Source organism: Phaethon aethereus (assembly GCF_964289735.1).
Source record: "Phaethon aethereus genome assembly, chromosome: 2".
NCBI lineage: Eukaryota > Metazoa > Chordata > Aves > Phaethontiformes > Phaethontidae > Phaethon > Phaethon aethereus.
In genome coordinates, this window is record NC_138582.1 from 49,399,159 (window position 1) to 49,424,473 (window position 25,315).

The 25,315-nt window shown below is 39.1% G+C and overlaps 1 protein-coding gene across 1 annotated transcript in view; it reads left to right on the top strand.

Annotated features, from left to right (window-relative positions):
• Positions 1-24,708, top strand: part of LOC309417879 (ras-related protein Rab-10-like) — a gene marked incomplete at its 3' end in the record, with an annotated part of 33,226 nt that extends 8,518 nt beyond the window's left edge. The window contains exons 3-6 of the mRNA XM_082015460.1: positions 397-535; positions 9,201-9,290; positions 14,499-14,600; positions 24,634-24,708. Coding sequence (XP_081871586.1) covers positions 397-535; positions 9,201-9,290; positions 14,499-14,600; positions 24,634-24,708 — 406 coding nt within the window. The remainder of the gene's footprint in view (positions 1-396; positions 536-9,200; positions 9,291-14,498; positions 14,601-24,633) is intronic.
• Positions 24,709-25,315: the final 607 nt, after the last annotated feature.

The following is a 25,315-nucleotide window of genomic DNA, read 5'->3' on the forward strand; positions in this document are numbered from 1 at the left end:
GTCATGTGACTCCTGCAGGGCTTGTACTCCAGATTTTTTTAATCACCCAAGTTGTACTGATCTTAATGGTAATGTATATAAAGAAGCAATGGTGGGCTTGAAGTTACACTCAAACTTCAACCACTGGTTTAGCGTCCCTAGTAGGGCTGTATTACTCAAAATAAATTTCCAGTGTATGTCTTTCACTGCTGTATCTGACACCCACATTTTCTCTCATCCTTATCTTCTCTTGTCCTTTCATGTTAGGGTACACGATTCAAAATTTGGACAATACTCCTTAATTTTAAGGATTGATTAATTAAAGTAATTAAAGTGATTTTTTGTGGGAGTTCTGCAGTTTTATCATCTTTTTGTTTGTTTGTTTGTGTGTGTGTGATTTCTTACAATTTCTTTCAGGGATACTGCTGGCCAGGAACGATTCCATACGCTTAGTACTAGCTATTTTCGTGGCGCACAAGGCTTTGTTCTTGTATATGACATCACAAACCTGGACAGTTTTCAAAATGTAACAAGCTGGATGAAAGACATACATGAGGTAACTATTTCTAATAGTGGTTGATCTCTTAATGAAGGTAGTTAATGAATTACTGCAACTAATGTTTTAAATGACTGCATGAGATTTATTCTTGTTCCTTGAGCTGTATCTTTCTAACCAGAATTTCTTACATTTAACTCAGCACACAGTATGATAGTAGGTTTACTGTTATCTGAAACTGGAATACAGTGTAGATTATCCAGGACAAGCCCATGGTGATGCAGGAGTGTTTTGTGAAGTACTTTTAAAATGTAGCTTCCAGTCTGGTTTTGTGCATGCTGAGTTATGGTGCTTCTGTCACTGATGTGGCTATGCACCAGCCAATCTCTATGAGCTCATCCCAGGATTTTAGTTGGCTTCCATGTCAAAATCACAGCCAGTGATTTCCCTTTGCTAATTTCATTACTCTAGTGTAGTTACCTCATCCCAAGAATCAAAAGGGACAAATCAAATTAAACATCCTCTTTCTCCTTGCTGGATATTCCCTTTGAGAGGATGGTTTCAAGAGGGAGGAACTGGGGAGGAAAAGAGAATCCCTTCTTGGTGGCAGTGAGCTGTTTGGTTAGTTCAGTTGCGTGTGGTACTGCAGCCAGAAACATGTGCTCTCGTGTGACATAGGAAGTGATTCAACAGCACATGGCTGCCGGATGGGGAGTGTGTTCCCACCTCCCTTCCTGCTCCTGAATGTTGGCTCCCACTGTGCTGCTTCTGGAGCTTGTCAGAGCTCTCTGAGGTTCGCTCTGACTTCTAAAGTGGTAGAAAACTAACACAGCAAAACCAGTTGGATGGTTTTGTGCTCCATCAGTGAGTTTAAGAGGTTCATAGAAAGGTCTGACAGTTGTTGGAGTCGGCACAAGGTAAACGGGTAGGTGTAGGTAGGCCAGGAGAAGAACGTGTGGAAACAATGTGAGGGAAGAACCGGGGAGGGAGGAGTGGGCAAGCCCTTAGACATCAGATCATTCAGCTGCCTGTAACCCTGTACCCTGAGTCATTTTGCTAGGTCTGTCTTGATGTGTTCTCTGTTAGGTAGAGGCAGGTCTATTTTAGAATAGAATAGTTCAGCTGGAAGGGACCTACAGTGATCATCTAGTCCACATGCCTGACCAGAAGTTAAAGCATGTTAAGGGCATTGTCCAAATGCCTCTTAAACACTGACAGGCTTGGGGCATTGGCCACTTCTCTAGGAAGCCTGTTCCAATGTTTGACCACCCTCTCAGCAAAGAAATGTTTCCTAATGTCCAGTCTGAACCTTCCCATACGCAGCTTTGAACCATTCCCATGCTATCACTGGATCCCAGGGAGAAGAGATCAGCACCTCCCTCTCCACTTCCCCTCCTCAGGAAGCTGTAGAGAGCTGTGAGATTGCGCTAAGTAGTAGCATGGAAGTTCATAATTAGCATGCTTGTACAAGTTAGTATGCTTGTGTAAGAATCTAAGCAAGATAGTGCTCTTTGTTGATTAAAATCAAGTAAACATTCAGGCAGTTTTTGTAATACTCTGTGAATTGGTAGGAATATGACATGATGGCTGGGAGAGTTCATCTTGGGAAAGCAGGCTCGAAATAAAACCATCAAACGCATACTTTTCACAGCTTCAGTATATGGATGATTTAATGAACTACACGTGGTCATATATCCAATAATACATACACAGAATATCTTAGTCTCTTGGTAAAACATTACATTTACATTATATCAGTATTAAGAACGTTACCATGGTGACCTACTACGTCATTATCCTTGACCCTAGAGCCATTTTAAAAGCCTTAGTGGCAACAGAGCCTAACTTCAGTAATGTGTTACAAAGGAAATTTGATGATACGATATTCTTACTGTCTTGTCTGCACACACTTCAAACTAACACACATGTTTTATTACTTCGTTGAGAAAAGTGTGCTCTTCTCCTGTTAGGCAAACCAGCAAAAGTCACAGCTAGATATGCCACTGGTTGCACAGTTTCATGATTAGCTAAGCTTCAACTCAGCACACAGTATGACAGTAGGTTTGCTGTTATCTGAAGCTGAAAATGTAGATTATCCATATATATCAATTTTTTTTATATATATATCTATATATGCATATATCTATCTACCTGAGTGTATAAACGTATGTAAAAATACTGATCTATCTTCACACTGCCTCCAAAGGGGTCATTTTGTCCTGATATCTTTAATCACAGAATCATTAAGGTTGGAAAAGACCTTTAAGATCACCAAGTCCAACCATCAACCCAACACCACCATGCCCACTAAACCATGTCCCAAAGTGCCATGTCTACATGTTTTTTGACTACTTCCAGTGATGGTGACTCCACCACCTCCCTGGGCAGCCTGTTCCAATGCTTGACCACTCTCTCAGTAAAGAAATTTTTCCTAATATCCAGTCTAAACCTCCCATGGCGCAAGTTGAGGCCATTTCCTTCTGTCCTATTGCTTGTTATGTGGGAGAAGAGACCAACACCCACCTCACCACAACCCCCCTTCAGGTAGTTGTAGAGAGCGATAAAGTCTCCCCTCAGCTCTCCTCCAGACTAAACAACCCCAGTTCCCTCAGCTGTCCCTCAGAAGACTTGTTCTCCAGCCCCCTCACCAGCTTCGTTGCCCTTCTCTGGACACGCTCCAGAAATTAGATGCTTGATTCAGTGGGCTACAATGCACAACCATAAACACAAAGAATTTATTAGGACTGTATGGCTAGGGTAGACGGAAAGATGGGAATAGCTCTTGTAGCCACCATGCAGGCTTAGATCTGCTTAAGTCGTTCAGGAGATCACACCTGCACAAGCCTGCTTTCTGTTTGTGACACTTAAAAGCTGTCGTGTAAATGTACTCAAGATAATAATATTTAGATTGTTTAATCTTAATCCCTGAAGGTACTTTGTTTAAAGTTTAAAAAATGGAAAAATACTCAATTTAAAACAGTATCTGGGAATGTAAATTGTATGAATGATTGTACCAACCTCGAAACTACCAATTAGTGAGCGTTGTAATAAAGCTAGATAATAATAAAAAATTCAATTTAGTCCTAGTGGGATATCAATTTCTGAAAGTGTCTTGGTGAAAATATATGGGGCCATTCATTGCAAAAGAAGTGTTTTTAAGCAATAACTGTTAAAACACAGGGCATTTCATGAGAATTAATTACTTACTGGAGGTTGGTGACATTCCCTGCATTTGCTTTGGTCTGTGAATGCAAAACAGTATTTGATTCCCCACAAATACTCAGTGTCAAAGTGGCTGTTGCTACAGCATCTTTTATAACATGCAAGCGTAGAAAAATTAAATACAATTTAAACCCAGAAACAGATACAGGTTTCATTCAACGCCAGACTAATAGGTAATGTAAAGCTTGCACCTGAACCAATCAGACAGGATTTTTGGAGACAATTCCGTTATTACATTACGCTCTCATTTTTTAATTCTTTGTACATAGACGTTTTAAACAGAAAGTTTTTTAAAAATCTGTTCAGTGTGCTAAGCCATTTTTTTAACAGTTGAAAATAACAATCTAAGCAATTCAGCATTCCTAAAAATACCATTGATTTTATAAAAACTGGCTGGTCAGTGCCACTACAGTCAGATTACCAGTAATGTTCTCATTGTATTTCAATTAATTTAAACGTGGAATACAGCAACTTTCCTATTAAAAATGAATTATTGTTCAAGGAAGTTCAAGACACAGATATGCTGCCATATCTATATTGTTGTAAAATTTGTATTCAGAACTAGAGGAAACTAAGTAACATGACTACTTTAAAAGCTTACTAGAAGAATGTAGTCACAGATTAATATCTTAGGACATTATTGGCAAATCCAGTACAGGTATATTGGATTTGTAATGCACTCATTAGCAGCATGATAATTGCAGGAAAATTACTTTAGAATCTGAAACCATTCTTTATTTGTAGGATTGCGGGTCATGTCCAATTTATTAAGGTGTTCCTCTTGCCTCCTGACATGGCTGTTAGCTATTGTATGTAGCTGTTGTGTAATGCTGATTCTGTTTGTCCTTTAAAAATTAAATACAAGTAACTGTGTACCAAATCCATTTGCAGAAAACAGTTATTCCCAGGATGTTTTGAACAAGATTCTAACTAACATATTGGCAAAAAGTTCCTCACAATAGAGTGGTCAAATGCCCAAAGAGGTGTCCAGAGAGGATCTGGAGATACTTAAAACTCAATTCAACAGGGCCTTGAGCAACCTGATCTGACTTTGAAGCTCACCCATCTTCGAGCAGGGGGTTAGACCAGATGACTTCTAGAAGTCCTTGACAACCTAAATCACTCCATGATTCATGCATGGCATCTGGGTGTCCAAAAACTTTTGACATAGATGGTAGGTCTTAGTTTTCTTTTAAATACATTGGACTGGTCTTCATTGTGGTAGTGTCCTGGTGTGGCCATGAAGGTGGCCTTATCAGTTCCTAACAATTATCCCCATGCTGGAAATTCTCTGCTAGCACAGAATTTTCTGCATGGGGAAGATAAATTCATTTTCTCATGCAGTAGCAAGTCTTGTTGACATAATTTTGTGTTCTTGGAATACATTAGCTTTCTATTTGTACTACCTGAAGGAAGTGACCTCTCAACCAGGATATGAAAGGTATTGGTGTGTTGGGTTACTGCTGGTTTTGCATAGCGCTCTTTTCCAGTTCTGTTCATTTGGTGCATCTGACAGCTGGGATACTGGACTGTCTTTCAGTGTTTCTGCATCATACTTAAATAAAAGCAGCAGGGCAAGCTGCTTTACAAATGTAAATTAGTTTTACTTCAAACTCTTCTGAGTTTTTCTTCCTCAGATGGGAAAGGTTGATGTCAAAACCCCAGTTCATAGATGGGGTTGTTGTGGCTCTGATTAGAACTGAAAATTCTTGTTCTTGTCACTTTACTAAATTGGTTTATCTCTAATCCCAGATTGGTTTCAGGATAAATTGCTTTCTATCTAGTTGTGTCTAAGTTTGCTAATAGACAAACAATTTCTATCATTTTTTTATTTCCACTGAAGTCCTGGAAACTAGGCATTTGTAACTGAGGTCATAAAGTGGCACTTGGAAAAAGGTCTGTCAAGAGACTTGCATGGGAATCATAGTATGATCACTGCCCACGTGATTGCTGTCAAAGAGACTCTGAGGACAAGGAGTTCCTAACAAATTACTCTTCATTAATACGAAGGGTAAGTTTCTAGTGTCACTGTCCAGTGAGTAGGAGGAAGAAACTTCTCAGCTTTATGGCCTTCCCCAGCTCTGCCTTCATCTTGCTGTGTGACCATGTGTAGCCTCTTCAGATCTGAACAATTAATATTAATGCTACATTTCTTCCTCAAATACAAACTAAATAAGTATTACCATAGTGTATTTGTCAGGTATGGGTTCTTGAATTCACTGTTTGGACCTACAAAGAAACTTCTGTTCCCTTTTCAAACTGTAATAAATTAATATAAAAAAATCATGCAGCCGTGCACAGCTATGCCCTGGAAATGTGGTGGAGGGACAAGGTGGTGATTCTGGACAGATAGCTTTATACAACAAGGGATTTGCATGAGCTTTGGGTAATCACAGTCAGTTTGTTGCAGGGAAGGTTGAGGCCAGCCATTCATGGTAGAGTCTGTGCTCACCATTTAAAAAGTGAAGGGATAATTTATCCCAATAACCAATAAGTACAAATGTGGTATAGTTCTCTTTTGATAAAGCTGTGTGTGCTACTTTTGATACTCACATGAATTCATAGCACTTCTGTGAAAGTTTCCCTGCAAAATGAGAACTGCAGAAAAAAACCCTAACATTTAAAAAAAAAACAACCCCCAAATTACTACAAAAAGGATGAGCGAGGTATTTTCCCTTTCACATTTTTTATTTCTGTTACTAGCCACATAGTCAAGCAGTGAGTTGGGTATTTACCTGGTTGGGTGCCCAGGGCAAGGTGGAAGTTGAGCAGTACGGGCAGCTAGTGAAGGGCACGGATGGATGACTCCCATCACAGCAGGCTGCTAAAGCACGTCATGGTACTTTGCTATGGTGCCCAGTCCGTGGCACTGCTGCACTTGAGGCTCTGGCACTGTTCCCTCCTGTGGCCACTGCTCACAGCAGCCTAGCTACCACCACTGTCGGGTCCAGCTGTCAGGGAATCCTGCAGGGAAAAACCCTTTTGCCAAAACCTGATAAATCCAAGCTCTGCCAAATGCTTTAAAAAACTTGGTCAGTCTCAATAAATCTCTTGGCTCTGTTGTTTTTGAGAGAAATATAAGTGCTGATATTTCATTTCTGGACATTAAAAAAAAAATAGACTAGGTCTTCTCCAGGTTCAGATTATTTTAAGTTTCGGTAAAGTGTGAACTTTGAAATGTTAAAACCAGAAGAAAAACTGAAGAGAGTGAACCAGAAATCTGGATGTATTTTTGAGATACTAAAGCAAAACACTTTTTTTTTTTACTTCTCAAAAAAAAAATTCTTTTTGCCTTGATGAAATTGAAAAAAATGTAATAGTATTTTTCCATGATATGGGAAAAAAGTGTTTCTTGACTCTGTTAGCTCAGTCAGTGCTGACTTGCATAACAGCATCTTAACAACTGTAAAATAACCATTGTCTTTTTAGCTATAGATTTTGCATTTGGAAAGCTTATTCTTGAGCTATAAATAAAAGAGGATGAATATACACAGTGAGCTTTTGGAACTACTGAAGAGACATATTTTTGGCCAATCTGAATCAGTGTACCTCTGCAGATTTTATGCCAGCTGAGCACATGGTCAAAGTTCTGCCTGGTCATATTGACTTTAAGTTTTTAAGACTTCACCTACATAATCAGTTTTCAGAATTTAAAATGGATGTCATTTTGGTGTATAGTCTTTAGTTGTCTAAAAGCAAGAAACTGCAAGATACCATCTTTAAAAAAGGTGTACTTTTGGTGTTTTGCTGGAGGATTCAGTCAAAGTGAAAATACATTATGATATTATATTGATGTAGAAATAATAGTTATTTGCTGAAATAAATACATAGTGATTGGTAGTACTGATAAATACTTACTGAAAGGCCTGGTACCTCTAAACTCCTTTAAATTTTGTTATTATTTGAAGCTGTTTAGCAAGAATATTCCTACTGCAGAAACTTGTGCTGTTTGTTCAGAAATAAAGTTACAGGATTAATTTTGGTTTTATGTTTTGTATATACAGTATTTCCCATTGACCTTTCACTTCAGAGTAAAGTCAAATGTCACTTGTAAAACCTTTGGCTACATACAGTCTTCTTCCAGATAAAAAGTTGATTAAATTGGTCTGTTAATCCAGGTTAGATTGATTCATTATTTTAGGCCTGTACTTTGTACTCTTACGTTGACCTTACTTCATTTTAATACTACATTATGTTGAACATCAGCAGTGGGTATGGAATGAGATTAGCTGACTCTAAAATGAGAGTGGATTAAAAAAAATGAAATAGTGTTCCTTAATAATAAATTGTGCCTACTCTTCAAATGAGGCAACGTGGTTGTAGAAGTACAAATAGACTAAAAATAATGATTCTCTCATCCTTTAATGAGTAGGGGGTTTTCTTTGCATTTCTCTGAAGGGAAGGACATGTGTCCATGTGCATGTGTGTAAGCTCTGGGGAAAAGGATTGTGCCTGATTTTGTCTTATGGCAAAGTTATGAAAATTAAGACTTTGACAGAGGTTAGAAATCTCATCGACGTACTTGGAGAGGGATCTGCGGCCTGAGACCAGGCCTTTTTTGAATCATCAGGGAAGCTGTGTGAGCATATACTTTCAGAATATAAACCATGGAATCAGACCACATTAGCTTTAGTTGGCTCTAGACTGAGACCCTCAGCTTCCTCCATTTAAGCATCAGAAGTGGTTTTAAATATTATGGTTTTCACAAAAAATGTCAGTTTTCAAATTCCACATGCTGTTGCAGAACTGTTCCCTTTACTTGACATTATTCCAGTCATGTGTAGTTACAGTGGCTTATCTTAAAATAACACTGATCTAAAGTACACAGTGCATTTCACAGTGATCATGTAAGTAACTGGATTAGTGGAACGAAGGTTGTAGACAAGGTCAAAAAGCTAGATTTTTCTTCTTTTTTAAATCAATGGGGTTTTTAAATTTTACTTCCTTAAAAGTCTATTGTTCTCTTCGAGTGTCATGGAATAATCAAACTTTTATGTTAAGTTTGAACACTTTGAATGTAATTTTACTGTCTGCGTGCAAAAGTGAAGCACAGAGAGGTGCTTTTTCAGGTGCAGCAAATTCCTGCCGTTTTACCTGTGAGTGCTGGATGTAGACCTGACTCATCTGCTAATCCATGAACCCATTACTTTTGAGAGGGCAGTGTCTGTGAATTCAGGGCATTTCCAGTCACTTTAAAGCCTCAAGATGGAGCATTCATCGGAAGATAGTGCCCATGCACCATATATTTATATCTTATGAAAGGGATTGGAAATTATGCCCTGCACTTGTAAGCAGCTTTTTTCTATTCTTTGCAATCTTGCTGTTTTCCTCCAAATCCCAGTAACTGATGAAAAATATTTCCACATATGAAAAGATCAGGAAATAATTTAGCCCTTATTTTCAAGGAAATAAAGTGTTGAATATTAGTGTGAGCTGAAGGTGAAGGGCTTTTGTTGTTTGATTTTTTCTCACTTGACACTTATTAATGCTGGTTCTCTTTTAGAAAGCAGGTGATGAAGTGGACGTAGTACTGTTGGGCAACAAGTGTGATAAGGAGTCAGAACGTGTAGTTCCAAAACAGAAAGGAGAAAAGGTATCATTGTTTTTTTCTTTGAGTTCTCCCGAGTATCTTAGTATGTGACTGTGAGCTGTTACCCTGAAAATTATAAAAAGCTTCTGAATTCCAAAAATTCAATTAGGAATTGCTCCAGAACAGTTGTAGAGTTCTGGAGTGTTGGGGTTTTTTTAACATATGAGCAGAAATACATTAAGAAACTCCTAGCTCATCTCTTTAGAATACTGATTTTTATTTTGAAGGTTAAAATGTACTTTAAAAGTTTTAGGTCTTGTGATAGGAATCTTACAGTTTGAATTAAAACTAAAAATATTTTAGAGTCCGCATTTTCAGAGTACTGTTTTAATGTGGAATACTAAAATGTAACGCATAATGCATTCTGCACAATTTTTATGGTACCACCCATCAATGATTTTTTTGCTACAGCCTTACTTTATAGTGAGCTGGCAGCCTGTGCGCAGCGATCTGCACTGTCTATGAATAGCCCTAAATAATACTGGACAGATACATTTAGGAACATCTGGCTCCCCTAGATCCAACTGTGTAAGTGTCACACAGCTGAGACTACAGTATAGTTTATACCTGCTGACCATGCGTAGGGGAAGAGCTGGTATTAAGTGGGGAGTGCTGTTTTAAAGGCCATGGCAAATGACTCTCACTGAGAACCAATGAGGAAATCCAGGAGCCCTGCTATGGCAGAAGAAATTGTGATAATGACTACATGTCGCAGGAGAGCGTATCCTATACACCAGCAAATTTTGCAACTGCAAACTGTATGCATCAGTTGTCTGGAACTTGGAATGGGCCCTTCTATTATGCTTTCTGGCATGGTGAGTCAGGCAGGATGTCTTGTGTTTAAAGAAAAGAACACTGATAATTTCCTGCCAATTATATAATCCCAGATTAGGGAACTTTTAAAAATAGCATCACCTTTTCAACAGCATTACAAATAGAAACTTTTGAAAGTTCATTGTTCATATGCAAGACATTTTCAACATTAATGTATTGTATCTGTGTGCAAGGAACACGGCTGCTGAAAAATACATGTATACTCTCACTCAAAGAATGCGTTGTCAGAAATCTCGAGTCAGTGGATGTATGTGCACAAGAGGGCAGTAGTAGGGTTTTGCATATGGTATTAACCGTGACATTTTCTGACTTCCTTATACTTAACCGTGTAATCAAAATTTCTTTTAATGATAGTATTTTTTTCAGAAACAAATCATTACCTCCTCACCAGTGAGTCTGCTTTTTAGATTTCTCCTGTGTTTTGAGGCAAGGCAACTCTTCAGTTATACCATTTCTTCTTTTAATGTGATTTACAAACACTAAGGAATCTGACTGAACCAGCTGGAGAAAGATTCCATTAGCAGAGAGAGAGATAATAGTTGTCCTGTCATTCCAAAAAACAAAATATCGTTATTAAAAGGGGAAAATAGTTTGATACTATCTGTGCCACATAATAATCCATTACATATTTCATATTACCCTGTGAGTATGAGCTGTAAGTATTGTCCTGTTCAGAGTCTTGCAGAGAAGACCTCAAGATTCCCTGCGAATCTCATCATGGCATTTCTCTAACAGTCTGTCATAACTGAGTGGCCATCGTATGCCACTTTATAGACTAATTTAATGCTGAGAAATTACTTTTTTATTGTTTTCTTTTGTAATTATATAATTGTGATCACTGAGAAATTGATATCTTTATTTTATAACACTATGAAGTATTTTCCTGTATGAATAGCTTTTTTTTCAATTTGAGAAAAATTTGAACTCAACCTTCTTGGGCTCCTCCATTCTCCCTACACCCCAATAACATTATCTTTTTCTCTGAAAAATAAATAAAAATGTTGAAGGTTATATGACTTGGTAGAATGTAGCTGGTTTTCTCCTATCAAATCTTTCTAACAGAAAGAGCCAAGTAACATACTCTTCCTTTTTTGCTTTTGCTCTCTTCATGTACATGACTTCAAAGCTGATTTTACAGGTACAATACAAATTAAAAAAAACATTCTGCACAGTTCTAGGAATATTTCAGATACATCTCTCTGATTCAAGACTAAGAAATGATGGTAGCACTTTGCTAGGAAGTAATATATTTTGAGTTAAAAGAAATGAACAATTGGAATTAAATTTCACCTTGGAAGAAATATTGGCATTACTTATTTTGTTATTGTAAGTAAGATATGAGCTTATTTCACTCAAGAGCTCCAAACTGTTTTCAAGTATACTATAAAATAATATTTCCCAGTAGCATAGTTTCCATAGGTTTGTAAATGTATTTAGGTATTTTTTTAATGGATCTATTCAAGATGCTCCCAAAGGCAAAAAAATGAGAGGAAGTAGCCAAAGCTGTGTTCAGACTTCCAACTGCTTTAACACTGGAATGCTGGGTTTTTTTGCATCTAGCTACATTTTTAGAGGACTCACTTGCCACAATACTTAGCAGTATGCAAGGTGAATTGGAATAACACACACATTAATCTTCTTTGACCAATATTGTGCACATGCAGAGCAAATGAAGGTGCATTGGTAGGTGTAGTAGGCAATGTAGTAACATAATACAGAGAAAGCTGAAGTACTCAAGGGGGGGGGGGGTTGTTTGTTTGTTTTTTATTTTTTATTTTGCATTGGTCTTCACAGATGGAGTTTGCTCCCAAACCTCTACATGTACTGGCATGGTTTGAGAAGAAGCAAGTCAGCCAGCAGTGGGAAAGCATTGGATTAGAAACTGCTTAGGAAAGTTAGATGCATCTGTAGACATGATGAAGTTCACCCAATTGTGCTGAAAGAGTTGGTCAATGTGATTTGAGCCAGTGTCAGTCAACTTGGAAAAACCATGGTGGTTGGGAGAGATCTGTGTTACTTAGAAAGATGCCAGCATGACATCTATCTTTAAAAAAGGCAAGGGGAGGCACATTCAGGGAACTCCAGTCAGCTTTGCTTCAGTCGGTGGAAGGATCATGGACCATGTTGTCATCAAATCCTTTGCTAAGAACAAAAAGGACACAAAGATAATCTGTAATAGTCAACAATTGTCCTTCACCACCCTGGTTGACTTCTGTGATGCCAGGAAATGACTGTATGGACAAGGGAATACCAGTGGTTGTGATATATCTTGGATTTAATAAGGCTTTTTTCACCCTTGCCCATGGCATCCTCACTTGAAAGCTAGGGAATAGATTGAGAGCAGCCCTGAGGAGAAGGGCTTGGGTGTGTTGGTTGATGAGGAGCTCAACGTGACCCAGCAATGTACGCATGCAGCCCAGAAAGCCAACAGTATCCTGGCCTGCATCAAAAGAAGTGTGACTAGCAGGTCGAGGGAGGTGATTCTCCCCTTCTACTCTGCTCTGGTGAGACCCCACCTGGAGTACTGCATTCAGCTCTGGGGCCCCTGACATCAGAAAGACACGGACCTGTTGGAGGAAGTCCAGAGGAGGGCCATGAAAATGATCAGAGGGCTGGAGCACCCCTCCTATGAAGACAGGCTGAGAGTCTTGGGGTTGTTCAGCCTGGAGAAGAGAAGGCTCTGGGGAGACCTTACAGCAGCCTTCCAGTACCTGAAGGGGGGGGCCTACAAGAAAGCTGGAGAGGGACTTTTTACAAGGGCATGTAGCAGTAGGACAAGGGATCATGGCTTTAAACTGAAAGAGGGTAAATTTAGATTAGACATAAGGAAGAAATTCTTCCCTCTGAGGGTGATGAGGCACTGGAACAGGTTGCCCAGAGAAGTTATGGATGCTCCATCCCTGGAAATGTTAAAGGCCAGGTTGGATGGGACTTTGAGCAACCGGGTTTAGTGGAAGATGTCCCTGCCCATGGCAGAGGGATTGGAACTAGATGATCTTTAAGGTCCCTTACAACCCTAACCATTGTATTACTCTATGATTCTATGAAATGTGTGCTGGACATTAGGTGGACTGAAAATTGGCTGGACTACCAGAGGCAAAGGGTAGCGATCGAAGGCTGTGTGTCTGGTTGTTAGCTAGTAATGAGCAGGGTGTGTAGTGCGGCTTACGTTGTCCAACATCTTCATCAGTGATCTGGCTGATGATACAAGATTCGCATATGACATGAGGTTAAAGGGTGTGACTGGCACACCAAATGGGAGAACACCAATTCTATGGGACCTTGATAAGCCTGAGAACTTGGCCAACAGAAACATCATAAAATTCAGTAAGAAGTGCAAAGAGATTTATGTCTGGGATGGAATAATCCCAGGCATAAGTCACTGCCCTGCTGCAAAGGACCCACAAAGACGGGTTACAATGAACTTGTAATGTAAGTCAAGAGTGTTCTCTCATTGCTTAAAAGCATGCTGGGCTACATTAGAACGGTAATGGATGGTAGATCTACGGAGATTATTACCCTCCCTATTTACTGCTGGCAAGGCTGTTTGGAATATTGTGTCCAGCTTTGGCTCTCCCATTTCAAGAAGCATGTTGAGAAACTGCAGAGGGTCCAGCAGATAGCTACAAAGATGATTGGGGTCTAGTACGAGTAATCCATGAGGTGAACTGAGGGAGCTGGGTAAAGAGGAGGCTAAGGAGCAGTTAGTTATCTGTCTACAGCAATTGAAGTGCAGTTAGAGGAGTGACAGAAATAGACTCTTCTCAGTAGAGACAGACAATAAGCAAGGGGCAGCAGGCACAAGTCCTGGCTTGGGAGGTTCAGATTGGAGATAAGGAGAACCAGTAGCACTAGAAGGGTGATGTAGCCATGGAAGAGAGTCCCGTAAACGTTATAGAATCTCCATCGTTGGCGGATTTCAAGACTCTGGTAGGCAAAGCCATGGCTGACCCCATGTCGTGTGGGCAGTAGTCCCACTTCAAGTGGGGTTATCTTTCCAAATGATTTCCATGATTCCATGATGAAAATGGTTTGTGTTCATCAGTTTCTGCATAGGTAGCCTCTAGGAATCTGAAAACATCAAAATCAAAACATTGAGAACAGACCACTAGCATTTATTCTTCTTATTTATTTGTAAATATAGGTTTAAAAAGCTGTTTGGAAATGCAAAAATTTAAGAAGAATGTTTTAAGGGTTACCTGAAATTTATAAACTGAGGATGAATATAGAGTACTTTACTGAATTGACATTTACTTAATCAGTGTTCATATAGAATGTTAGTAGCTGTCAGAATACCTCCTTATCTCTTGCTGTTAGTATTAGGAAGTGTTTTTTTCCTGAAGACTGTTCATCCCATTGCCTACATTTGTTTTTCAGCTTGCTTGGGAACATGGAATACCCTTTTTTGAAACCAGTGCTAAAGATAATGTGAACATTGAGGATGCATTCTCAGTCTTGACTAAGGAAATACTGGAAAAGGTAGGCTCCTTTTCTGAGTAGAAAGAAAAAGGAAAGTTTTCTTGACAGATTGAGTAAAAAAGGTTGTAAATACAGAAGAGGTTTAGCAGAGCATAGCCAGTGCTGTTTTTGCATTACGGAGTTAATGTTTTGGGAGATCTGTAGCTGTAGACACACAGAAGAGGAAAGTGGGGGAGAAGAATTGTGGGAGAAGAGAAGAGGGAAGCAGGTAAAATACATTTCAGAGAGAAGGTGAAGATTCAGGAAAACTGCATGCATGACTTTCCTTCCCATGCTTTTCTTCAAGGCAGGGGTTAACAGCTCTAGAGTAGTTCCGCTTCTGCAGCAGGAAGATTCCTTTTTTCCTGTAGGTTTCTGCAGAATATGCACACTGTGAAGATGCTGCATGCTGATGGAATGAGTGGACCTTTTATGTTCAGCAGTCAAATGTTTTATACAAAGTTCACAGCTGTTTGTTTGGATGATATATGCTAGTACTTTTGAATTTATTGGGACCTAAAGATATGAGTTAATCAGTGGTAGAATCAATATTGTAGTTGTCAGAGTAAGGATCTCTAACTGCCTTGAGTGTGTTGGCTTAAAAGTCCTTACTCCTCAGAGTTGCAATACTTTTGTAGGACTGAATTATTGTTAATTAGCTCTGAAAATGTTTTGCATTGCAGTTTATTTTTAGACAGTAGAATATTATTTTAGACATTAATAGATGTTCTTCATGCAATGCATTATCATTGCCATTCATCACCAATATTAGTTATACAAAACTAACCTTCCATTCCGAATACTCTTGAAGTCATAATAAAGATAAATGAGCAAAATTACTGACAAAGTCACAAGTTGCAGTGTTTTGTTTAAGTAGCCATAGGGGATGGTCAGAATAATACCTCAGGGTTGGACTGCTGCTAAATCAAGGTCCTGTCGTATTATACAATTACACAAGCTATAGTTGGTTATTTTGGAGGAGGAAAAAAAAGCTTTTTATTCCTTTAGCATGAAAATGGAGATCAGCAACTCAACAGTCAAATGTTGTTTAGAACAGGAGCATAATGGCACGACCATGAATAGTTGGCAAAAAGTCTCAAATAGGATAACTGATTTTCTTGTAAATGAAAAAGACATTGCCTACTCTAAATAGAGAGTATATTTGTTAGTATGAAGCATAAAAACTACAAAACAATAGCTATGATCGTAACTGTTGCAAAGACAAGTATGTGTGAAGCGAGCATTTCTGCACAAGTATGTTTGGGTAAGATCCAAGAGAATTCTCTGCAGCGTGCAGGAATGATGTTTGGATATTTTCTCACATTAAGATCGCCTGCACTTTAAGCAGAACATAAGTATTCCTACTCATCTTCATGAAAATTCATGGGTTTTGTAGTGAGGACATGCAAACAAATTCAGACCACGTTGAAAATGTTGTACTGCTGCATGGCTTTAATTAGAACTGCTTGAGAATACAACTGCTTGAGAGTTGTACACTCAGTGTGCATCTATGTGTGTTTGGAAAATAGGTCCATGAGAATTTGTCGAGTTTTTCTGTAGTAACATTTCACCATTTCACAATCCCTAATGGGGCATCATGTACCATTATTTTCATGTATAATTTGCCATTTTTAGTGCATTTGTTGATTTAAACAAGGGCTCCTTTAGCCCAATTGGTTTTGCCACTGGCCTGGTAAGAAAGAGTTCACAGTGAAAAAAATAAATCTACCATACAGTTTCATCATGGTTTTCAGGTTCAACAAAATAATTTGCTTGTTCACAAAACTGTGAAATCTGAATGTACTACTTGAATTTTAACTTCCTCTAACTGATGAAATTTTGGAGAAGGGAAAATGCAGTAGGAAGTGTGACTAGTAGCTGTGAAAAATGACATGATAGATGCCAGTCTGAGATCACTTCAGTCATACATCCATTCTGTAGTGGTAAAATATGTACTTGCTGATTGTAAAAAGGAGACACAGCTCTGCACAATGTTTTGGCCCAAGACACCTATGTCTGAGGTAGCAGGATATCAGGCCTCCCTTACTTCTGCAATAGGACCACCTGTCCCAGACTGGTGAGATGCTTCAGTGGAAGCATGTCATTGCTTTACCAGTCCCACAGAGGAAACTCGTTTTAAAGAACTCCCTAGAAAAGTCTGTTTTGGCCATGTTTTTGGGAAATACTTGGAGGTCGTTCAGAAGTAAGATAGATAGGCAGGGCAGGCTGGCAGGCAGTAGACCGTTTTCGGATACATTGCAGTTTGCTGTATTAATCTGAGGAGGTCTGGGATTTTTTATATATACTCCTGTTCACAATCTACTACAGGCATTTCTTTATTAACTTAATCTACAGAAAACACTCCTGTAGATGGGGAAGATCAATGTCTGGAGTTACAGAGTTCATTCAGAAGTAATGAGCTTCTTGATTCTCTTGAAATTTAGCACAAGTTGTGGTTCAGTCGAGGATTGGGAAAAAAAACACGTTAAAGTGTGTATTTTCATTGTTTTGTGCTGCATTTTCCTATCTCTCTTGTGGTTTTACTTGTAGTGGGTTTAAGAGAGATAGAAGACTTCTGTATTCCAGCAATTCAGGTAACTGAAGAGCTGCTTGACCTTTCAGATATTTATCATCTCAGCCATTCTATGCTGGGTCTCAATCCTGCAGTTCTAATTTAAATGGGTAGTCTCATTAAAACAATCAGATGTTATTTGACAGCTTACACTGGTAACAGCTAAGGAGTCATGTCATATTTTTGAGAACTCACGATTTTCAAACCAATCAGTTGATAATAACTGATTTGATCGTATTCAAAAGGCTGCAGTGGAAGTGAATGTTAATGACACCGCTTATTCCAGAGGTTTCGTTAGACATGTTGACAAATAACAAGAGTATTTTATTTATTCACAATTCTTATGAGTCTCAGATAGGTCTAAACCTGTTCATTAATAGATGGCAGCTGTTCCTTAACAATGCTTCAGGTTTCCAGTGAACTATTTGTACTTGTGAGTCAGTCCTCAAAATACCAACCAAAACAAAAAAAATACCACCCAGAATGCAGTTAACATTTGCACTTTTGTGTTATTTGGTTTCTTGGCTGATGAGCAGTACTCTTCTCAACTAGCTTTTTAAAAAAATATTACAAGCCTTTGTATTTCTGTCTTTGTGGGTGTGGTGGCTGGTATTTTTCTAAACTAGGAGCAGAAGGAGGGAAACTGTATTCAACAAAAAGAAAAATAAAAAAAGGAAGTTTTTGCCCTTTTCTGAAGACTGCTATAAAACTAACCAAAGCTTATATTCTGCCTACCTTCCAAGAGTGATTGACTACTAAGATTGTTTTAATACAATATTAAACAAACATATATCTGCTGAGCAGAGAACAGTCAAAATCCATTTAAGAACTTGCCCTGTGCTGCTGAGAGTAACATTTAATGTTTAACAGCTGTATGTCCTTTGAGATGAACATTCAGAAGTGGCAGGCATCAATTCTGTCCTTCCTTGATCTCTTTACCTTCCTCTTCTATGGCAACAATATTTTTGAGATTACACCTTGTGTCCAATTCCTTTGCTCCTAAAATACCTTTGGAACTTGCTAGCTGATTTTAAACAAATTTGACAGGTCAAACGAAAAGATAATTAAGCTCCCAAGGAGTTCCTCGAAAATATGATGCTGGGTGGAGGAGAGGCAGAGTGGTCTGCAGAAGGAAAGTCTCCAGTATTAGTTCCTACAGTATTAGAGAGAGATGACCATGCAGAGAAACTGAAAAATGCTCACTGCAGGAGGGCTGGACTAGATGACCTTTAAAGGTCCCTTCCAACCCAAACTATTCTCTGATTCTATGCTTTGACCAGCCACTGCAGCTGGAGTTTGCATCATGGATATCCAGTTTAATTCACTGCAAGACCCAAATCCGTAGGAAATCGGATTTCATTATTGCCAAGGTTCATGGAATTGTTAGTTTGCCCAAAAGATCTCTGCGTATCCAGCAGTGCACATTCAGTGTTTCTTTATTATCCTCAGTCATGCATGGAGCCCCAGGCTTTATTTGCCCTTTATTTATATTGTACTGACCACAGAATATTAATTTCTTCATGAGGTTTTTCATAACACTTTTAATGCTGTATTTTAGATCTATTTTAGATTTTTATCTTCATAACCTTCTTAGTAACATTAGGTAGTATAGTCAGCATTGCACACGTGGGAACCAAGGTACAGAGATTAAAGCAAAGAGGATAAATGGTACCAACTCACTTAGTCCTGGTGCAATGTAGGGCATAATTTTACTACACTATCTTGTTTAATTTAAAAAAAAAAAAGTCTGTTCTGGACATTGAATGAGCCAGATATTCTTCTGGAAACAGTAGCATGTAATTAGGTCATGTAAATTAAAACTTAATCATAACATTTGAGTATCAGGGATGAGATTCACCTTAGCCAGCTAAAATTTACATGACTGGTCTAGTGTGGTTGTCTGGAATCATCTTTATTCAGTGAAGAGAGATGGATCTTTTTAGGATAAAACTGTCTTGTGGAGGTGCCTTTCTTTTTCCATTCATTATAGAGGACTCCATATCTCAGCCCGTATGGTTTCATATGACTAAACTCTAGGAGACGAAAGGAAGGTTACACACTTGACTGACTTCTGGCATTTGCTGCTCCTGCAAGATCTTGACTTTGAAGCCAAGTTGCTCTCTTAAATAGGGTTTTTGAGATGCAACTATATGAATCCTTACATAGGTGATCTGTAGGGTTGAGGAACCTTAGAGTAACAGCACAACTGTCTTCTCAAATTTGTGAAATAACTAGTTGCAGTACAACATTGTTACAGTCTATGTGGTATTAACAGAAGAGGGAGATAGAGACCCGTACTTTGCCAGCAGGTTAAATGTTTTAGACATACGGAAGAGCAGTGGGAGCAAGGACTTCATCCACATTTCATGAGGAAAGTTTCCTGCAGCAGTTAGATCCTGCTGTGCCGGACCCCATATCGTCTCCTGCTCCTGTCCCTGTCCCCCCAGTTATTGCTTCCCCTGCTGATCTATCCCTAGCCCTTGCTTGATACTGCCTGTGCCTTGCCCTGCTCATTCCTGTTGCAAGAGGACTGTCTTGCATTTTGAACAAGTAATTTGAATTACAGAACACAGGGAAAATAACCCATCAAGAAAATGGCAGAACTGATATTAGTAACGGAGCACTCTCTACTGGCAGTTCAGGCACAAAAGTCACATGAACTTGGTTGCATGAAGTTCTCTGCCATGCTTTGCCAGTCTTTGTCAACTATCACTGTTAGATACAAACAAAATTACTGCGGTCATTAAGTATGATAATTTTGTCATTAGAGAGAATAAAAATCCATGGAATTTCAAGAAGTTATTAATAATAGTAACTTCAGTTACAGTCCTTTCTGCTTGTCTCCGTAAAGCTCATAGTTTTCCCACTGGCATTCGAGGTCAGCCTTTCTTGAGGGCATTGAAATGTATAGGGTAAAATTCTTCCAAACCCATAGTGAACCCCACCTCCAAAATAACTAAACCAGTATCAAAATGCCAAGAAGTGGTACTGGAGTACGTAAATCCAACTTGATATGACACTGCTAATCTGAGCAGTTTTCCAGTTTTCTCCATCTGGACATTGAGCCATTGACCACTACCCTCTGGATGATACCATCCAACCAGTTCCTCATCCACCCAACAGTCTACCCATCAAATCCGTATCACTCCAATTTAGAGAGAAGGATGTTGTGGGGCACAGTGTCAAAGGCCTTACAGAAGTCCTGTAGCTCTTCCCTGGTCCACTGATGTGGTCACTCCATCATAGAAGGTCACTAGGTTGGTCAGGCAAGACTGGCCCTTGGGGAAGCCATGCTGACTGTCTGGAATCCCCTCCCTATCCTCCATGTGCCTTAGCATAGCTTCTAGGAGGATCTGCTCCATGATCTTGCCAGGCACAGAGGTGAGGCTAAGAGGTCAGTAGTTCCCAGGGTCCTCCTTGCTACCTTTTGAAAAAATGTTTCCCTTTAGCCAGTCACCGGGGACTTCCCCTGACTGCCATGACTTTTGAAATATCGTGGAGGGTGGCTTGGCAACTACATCAGCCAATTCCCTCAGGACTCTGGAATGCATCCCTTCGAGAGGTGTCAGAAGAGACGCTGCCAGTGAAGACTGAGTCAAAAAGTCGTTGAGTACCTCAGCCTTCTCCTCATCTGTTGTTACCACTTTGCCAGTCTTGGTCACCAAGGAGCGTACACTTTCTTTGACCTTCCTTTTCTGGCTGACATACCTGTAGAAGCCCTTATTATTCTTTGCATCCCTTGCCAAGTTCAGCTCCAGCCACGCCTTGTCCTTCCTGACCCCATCCCTACACAATCAGGCAGTGTCCCTGTACTCTTCCCAGGGTACCTGTCCCTGTTTCCACTGCCTGTGCATTTCCTTCTTGCCCTTTAGTTTGCCTGTCAGATCTCCACTCAACCATGCTGATCTCTTGCCTTCCTTTCCTGATTTTTTACACCTGGGGATCGAGAGTTCTTGTGCTCTATGGAAAGCATCAGAAGCTGTTCAAAGGCCTTCCCTTATTTTTTGATGATATTTCCCTTTTTAAACCAGCTTAGCTTTCTTTCCCTGATTTAAAAAAAAAAAAAAAAAGAGCAAAAAGCATTTGTCATCTTAGCCATCTCATCACAATTCCTGTTTCTAGAAGTTCGGTATCTATTGCATAATGGTGATACAAACTCTGCTTAGAGCTGGGGAGGAGAGCGAGCTGGCTGTGGAGAGCAATTCATCCTGTCTGATCTTCTCCACTGATTCAGCAGAGAGCTTAAAACTGGCTTAAACAGATGGTTGCCTGTTAGGTGAGACATGTCTGCTGTGCTACTTAACAGGAAAAACTAGTATTTGATAGCAGGAGGTTCCAACGTCCTCTTTCAAGTCAGTGATTACTAAAATCACTGCAGGGTAGAGCAGCATCTGTGTCTGTGGTGGTATTTTCAAAACCCCACCTTGCCCAAGCTCCTGAAGTGGAAATCTGAGCTTCTCGGTACCATTTTGGTTCTTTTCACAGTTTTCTGCTATTTCTTGGCTGGCTTGTCAAGGAGTGAGTTCTAACAGGCAGAGCTGAAATGCGAGCTGGCAGTGTTAGTGTTCAGGGAGCCCTGAAGAAGGAATGCTGCCCGCCTTGTTCTCACAGGTGGGAGAGATTTGCATAGCTCCCTGCTGGAATTTCAGGAGAGGAGGGTGCCCCACCTCTTCCAAGGCTCGGCTGAAGTTGAGCACTAGGTGGGATTGTCCAATCGTTGCTTCAGTGCTTTATGCAGGACTTGTAGTACCTCTTCGGGTTATGAATGTGCACTTTTTCAATGTGTGTATAGTACCTTTGCTTAAATGAATCCCGGGCCCTTATTTGCTTGATGGAGATCCTGTATGGAATACTTGTATCAAACTGAAGTGATTCTTAAAGTCCTCAGCTTCTAAAGGGCTTTTAAAACAAACTATTATCTCTTCTTTATTTGTGGAGCAGTGGTTCTTGTCTTTCTGTCCTGGCTAATTTGTTGATGAACTACTATCAGATAATGATTTTACAGATTATATGAACCATTTCATTGTCAAATACGTTTCACCGTTTTTAATCACTTACGGTATTGAGGATCCTTGCTAAGGATACATGAACAGCTTGCTCACCACGCAAAAGTACTATTAAGTAAAATATTTGCAAATAAGCATCTTCAGTGTTTAAGGAACATGCAACTTTCTCCCCTTTAGCTGAAAGCATGAAGTTAGATATAACCTGCAACAGTTTCAAATTATCTGTTTCCTCTAAAGTTGTGACACATGAATTCTGAAATTTTTCAAACAAGGATTTTTCTAGAACTCTTTTACTTCTTAAACTGATTTTTTTTCTTCTGAAGAAAAAGCAAGAGTGAAACAAAACCTACTTAGTTTATGTCCACAAGAATCAATGCTCAGTGTTATTTCTTGGTCTGAATCGAGTGAATTCTTATTGTACCATTATCTTCCAAAGCTTCCCCCCCTCCCCAAGTGGTGTCTTGCTCCTTGAGATGGCAAGGTTATGGTTGTGTTCTTTTGATTCTCCCTTGCTCCCTCTTTTAAAAAGGTCTTCATGCTTAACATTTACTCTATGCTTCAATACTATCAAATACTTGTCTCCACCTAGCACAAATCATAATGGCTAATGCCTGTACTCAAGCGCCTTACACAACTGTGTAAAAAATTAAAAGAAATCAGAAGATATGAAGCTGCATGTTGGAATTTCTGCAAACTCTCAAGGGTAATAAAAGTCTGTTGGTACTTGTCAAGCCAACAAAAAAGTAAGTGAAAGTGCACATGCTGTATTTCTTCATAAATGATTTATATGTGACTAATGACAAGTAATTCCTAAAATCAGTAAGTCACAGTCTTCTAGTACCCTAGAGTCAGAACAATAAGTGTTAAATTACTGATGACAGTTTCGGCATCCATCCTGAGGTTTAGACACTACGATATCTTTTCTGCTCCTGCCTCTATCCATCACTTCCGATCCCTCCCCAGGTGTTTAATCTTCTCCCCCAGCAGCATGCACTGTGGAAGCCTCCCTGGGTCCCTGCAGCTCCAGGGAGGAACGGGCTCATCCTTTTTGTAGGGATGGCCCTGGCCCAGGGCAGCCAGCATGCTGGAAGAGCTAGAACTGTGGCTACAGAAGGAAAAAGGAAACAAATTTCATGTGTCTTCTCTAGAATTTTACGTTTTGTTAAATATTCTCAGTCAAAGAGGCATAAGGCTTACTGTGATAAGGGGGAACCTTTTATTTTCTCCTCATTTTGATTCAGCTGAGTAATTTCAGGTGAACCTTTCTGGATGTAGTCAATGTTCAACTACCCTGTGATACTGTATTGTGTAAGTTCTCAATTCTGGATCATGATTAGCATTGTACTACATGATGCCTTTTTTCCCCTCTTCCTTTTTTTTCCCTGTGCTTTGAATCTTGTGACTTCCAGCTGAGATAGCTCTCCTCTCTGACAGCTTCTCTTTATTGTCAGAAATGGTTGTTTATGGCTGTTGGGTTTGGTTTGAGAGAGGAATGTCGTGAATCCAGCGGTTGCACTCACTTCTCTGTGTATCATTACATGCTTGGTAAACCTGCCAAGAAGCAGGCGGGAGAATGGCAAGTAGAGAAGTTAGGACTTTTTTTTTCCTAGGCATGTGACAATATTCTCTGTGTCTTTGTGCCCGAGTTCAGGGTTCAGTGTTCATAGTTTTAGAGTACAAGATTGCAACATGTAGTTGTACTGTATTGCACAACTGGGTTTGATTGTTTCTCTGGTCAACACTAATTATCTAGTTGAGTTTATTGCTGAAAGGAAGAGTCCTGGTTTTGCTGATTTTTTTTTTTAATCTCCTTTTGCAATCAGTACATAAATGTTTTACAAGGGTGGAGTGCTATTTTCATAGTTTATCTTGATAAAGACTGAGTTGTTTCCATTTGGGGGTATTCCTGGTTATTAAATAGAGGCAAGAAAATAGAGAATTTGGGTGAATTTCACAAAACAAGTTAATGTCCTTTATAACAATTAATAGCCTGTGCCTTTTTTTAAATGGGTACTGATGTTCTATATTTCCCTATTCCTTTCAACTGGATTTTTGCACCCCATGCTCAATACTACAAAGATTAATGCACTTAACTGCAAATTAGTGAAAATTGGTGTAGTCAACAGAAGAACCCATACATCTAGAACAATTCATGTGAGTAAAGATTTATAGTATAAGTTCATATGGCTTGTAGTATCTCCTCAAAAGACACTTTCTATCATCTGTCACCTTCAGAGTTAGGAGAGATGTTTGAGGCAGCTAAAGAACGTAAATATACCAAGCTGGGACTTGCATGGGCATCAGTCTCCATCTAATTTATTAGAAAACTGCAATCTTTTAATTAAATATTCAAAGGAAAAATATATCCAGTGACCCCACCAAATTTTTTACATATTAAAATGTGTGAAAATTTAAGCTTTTCAACTGTTGAGTTCTAGTTATCTTAATTAAGTGTTTGCTTTTGTTTGTTTTACAGAAATCCTGTGTATTATATGACTTAGATGTTGTGGCTCTAAATGAAAGTAAGAAAAGAACCTGCTGTGCATTCTGAAATATTGTTTCTTATTCCATTTTCTCCTCAGAAAATATTAACTATTGCAAAGGAACATACAAGATTTTTAAAGTGAGCCTGCAATCCCAAAGCACACTATTTAGGCATCCTTTGTATTCCGCAAACTTCATAGCCAAATGTTTTGATATGTTTATATTATATTTTCGTATTTTTAATGTGAAGTTAAAACTATTTGGAATTATTAGATGCATCGCAGTATGACTGCATTTGCATACAAATGTTTGCAGTCTAAGTGTACTAATTTTCTCTTATTAAAAAAAAATACCTTGACCTTTTTCTTCTGTGTTATTTATACCAGATTTGTAATGTAATGAACATTGACATCATCACACAGGCAACCTTCTGATACATGAAATCACTTACGCTATCCCCCAGATAACATCTCTTTAAGTAGCTGATGGTTACTTCAGTCCCCTAAGATAATCTTCTGAGAATGTTTGCCTTTGTTTCTTTTATATCCATTTCAGAAACACATGTGTTACTTGAATACCCTTGAACAAGGGAGGCTGCAAAGGTGAGGGCTGAGAGAAAAGAATCAGCCGTATACAAGATCAGTATGTTGCTGAACCTTCCTTGGAAGGCAGAA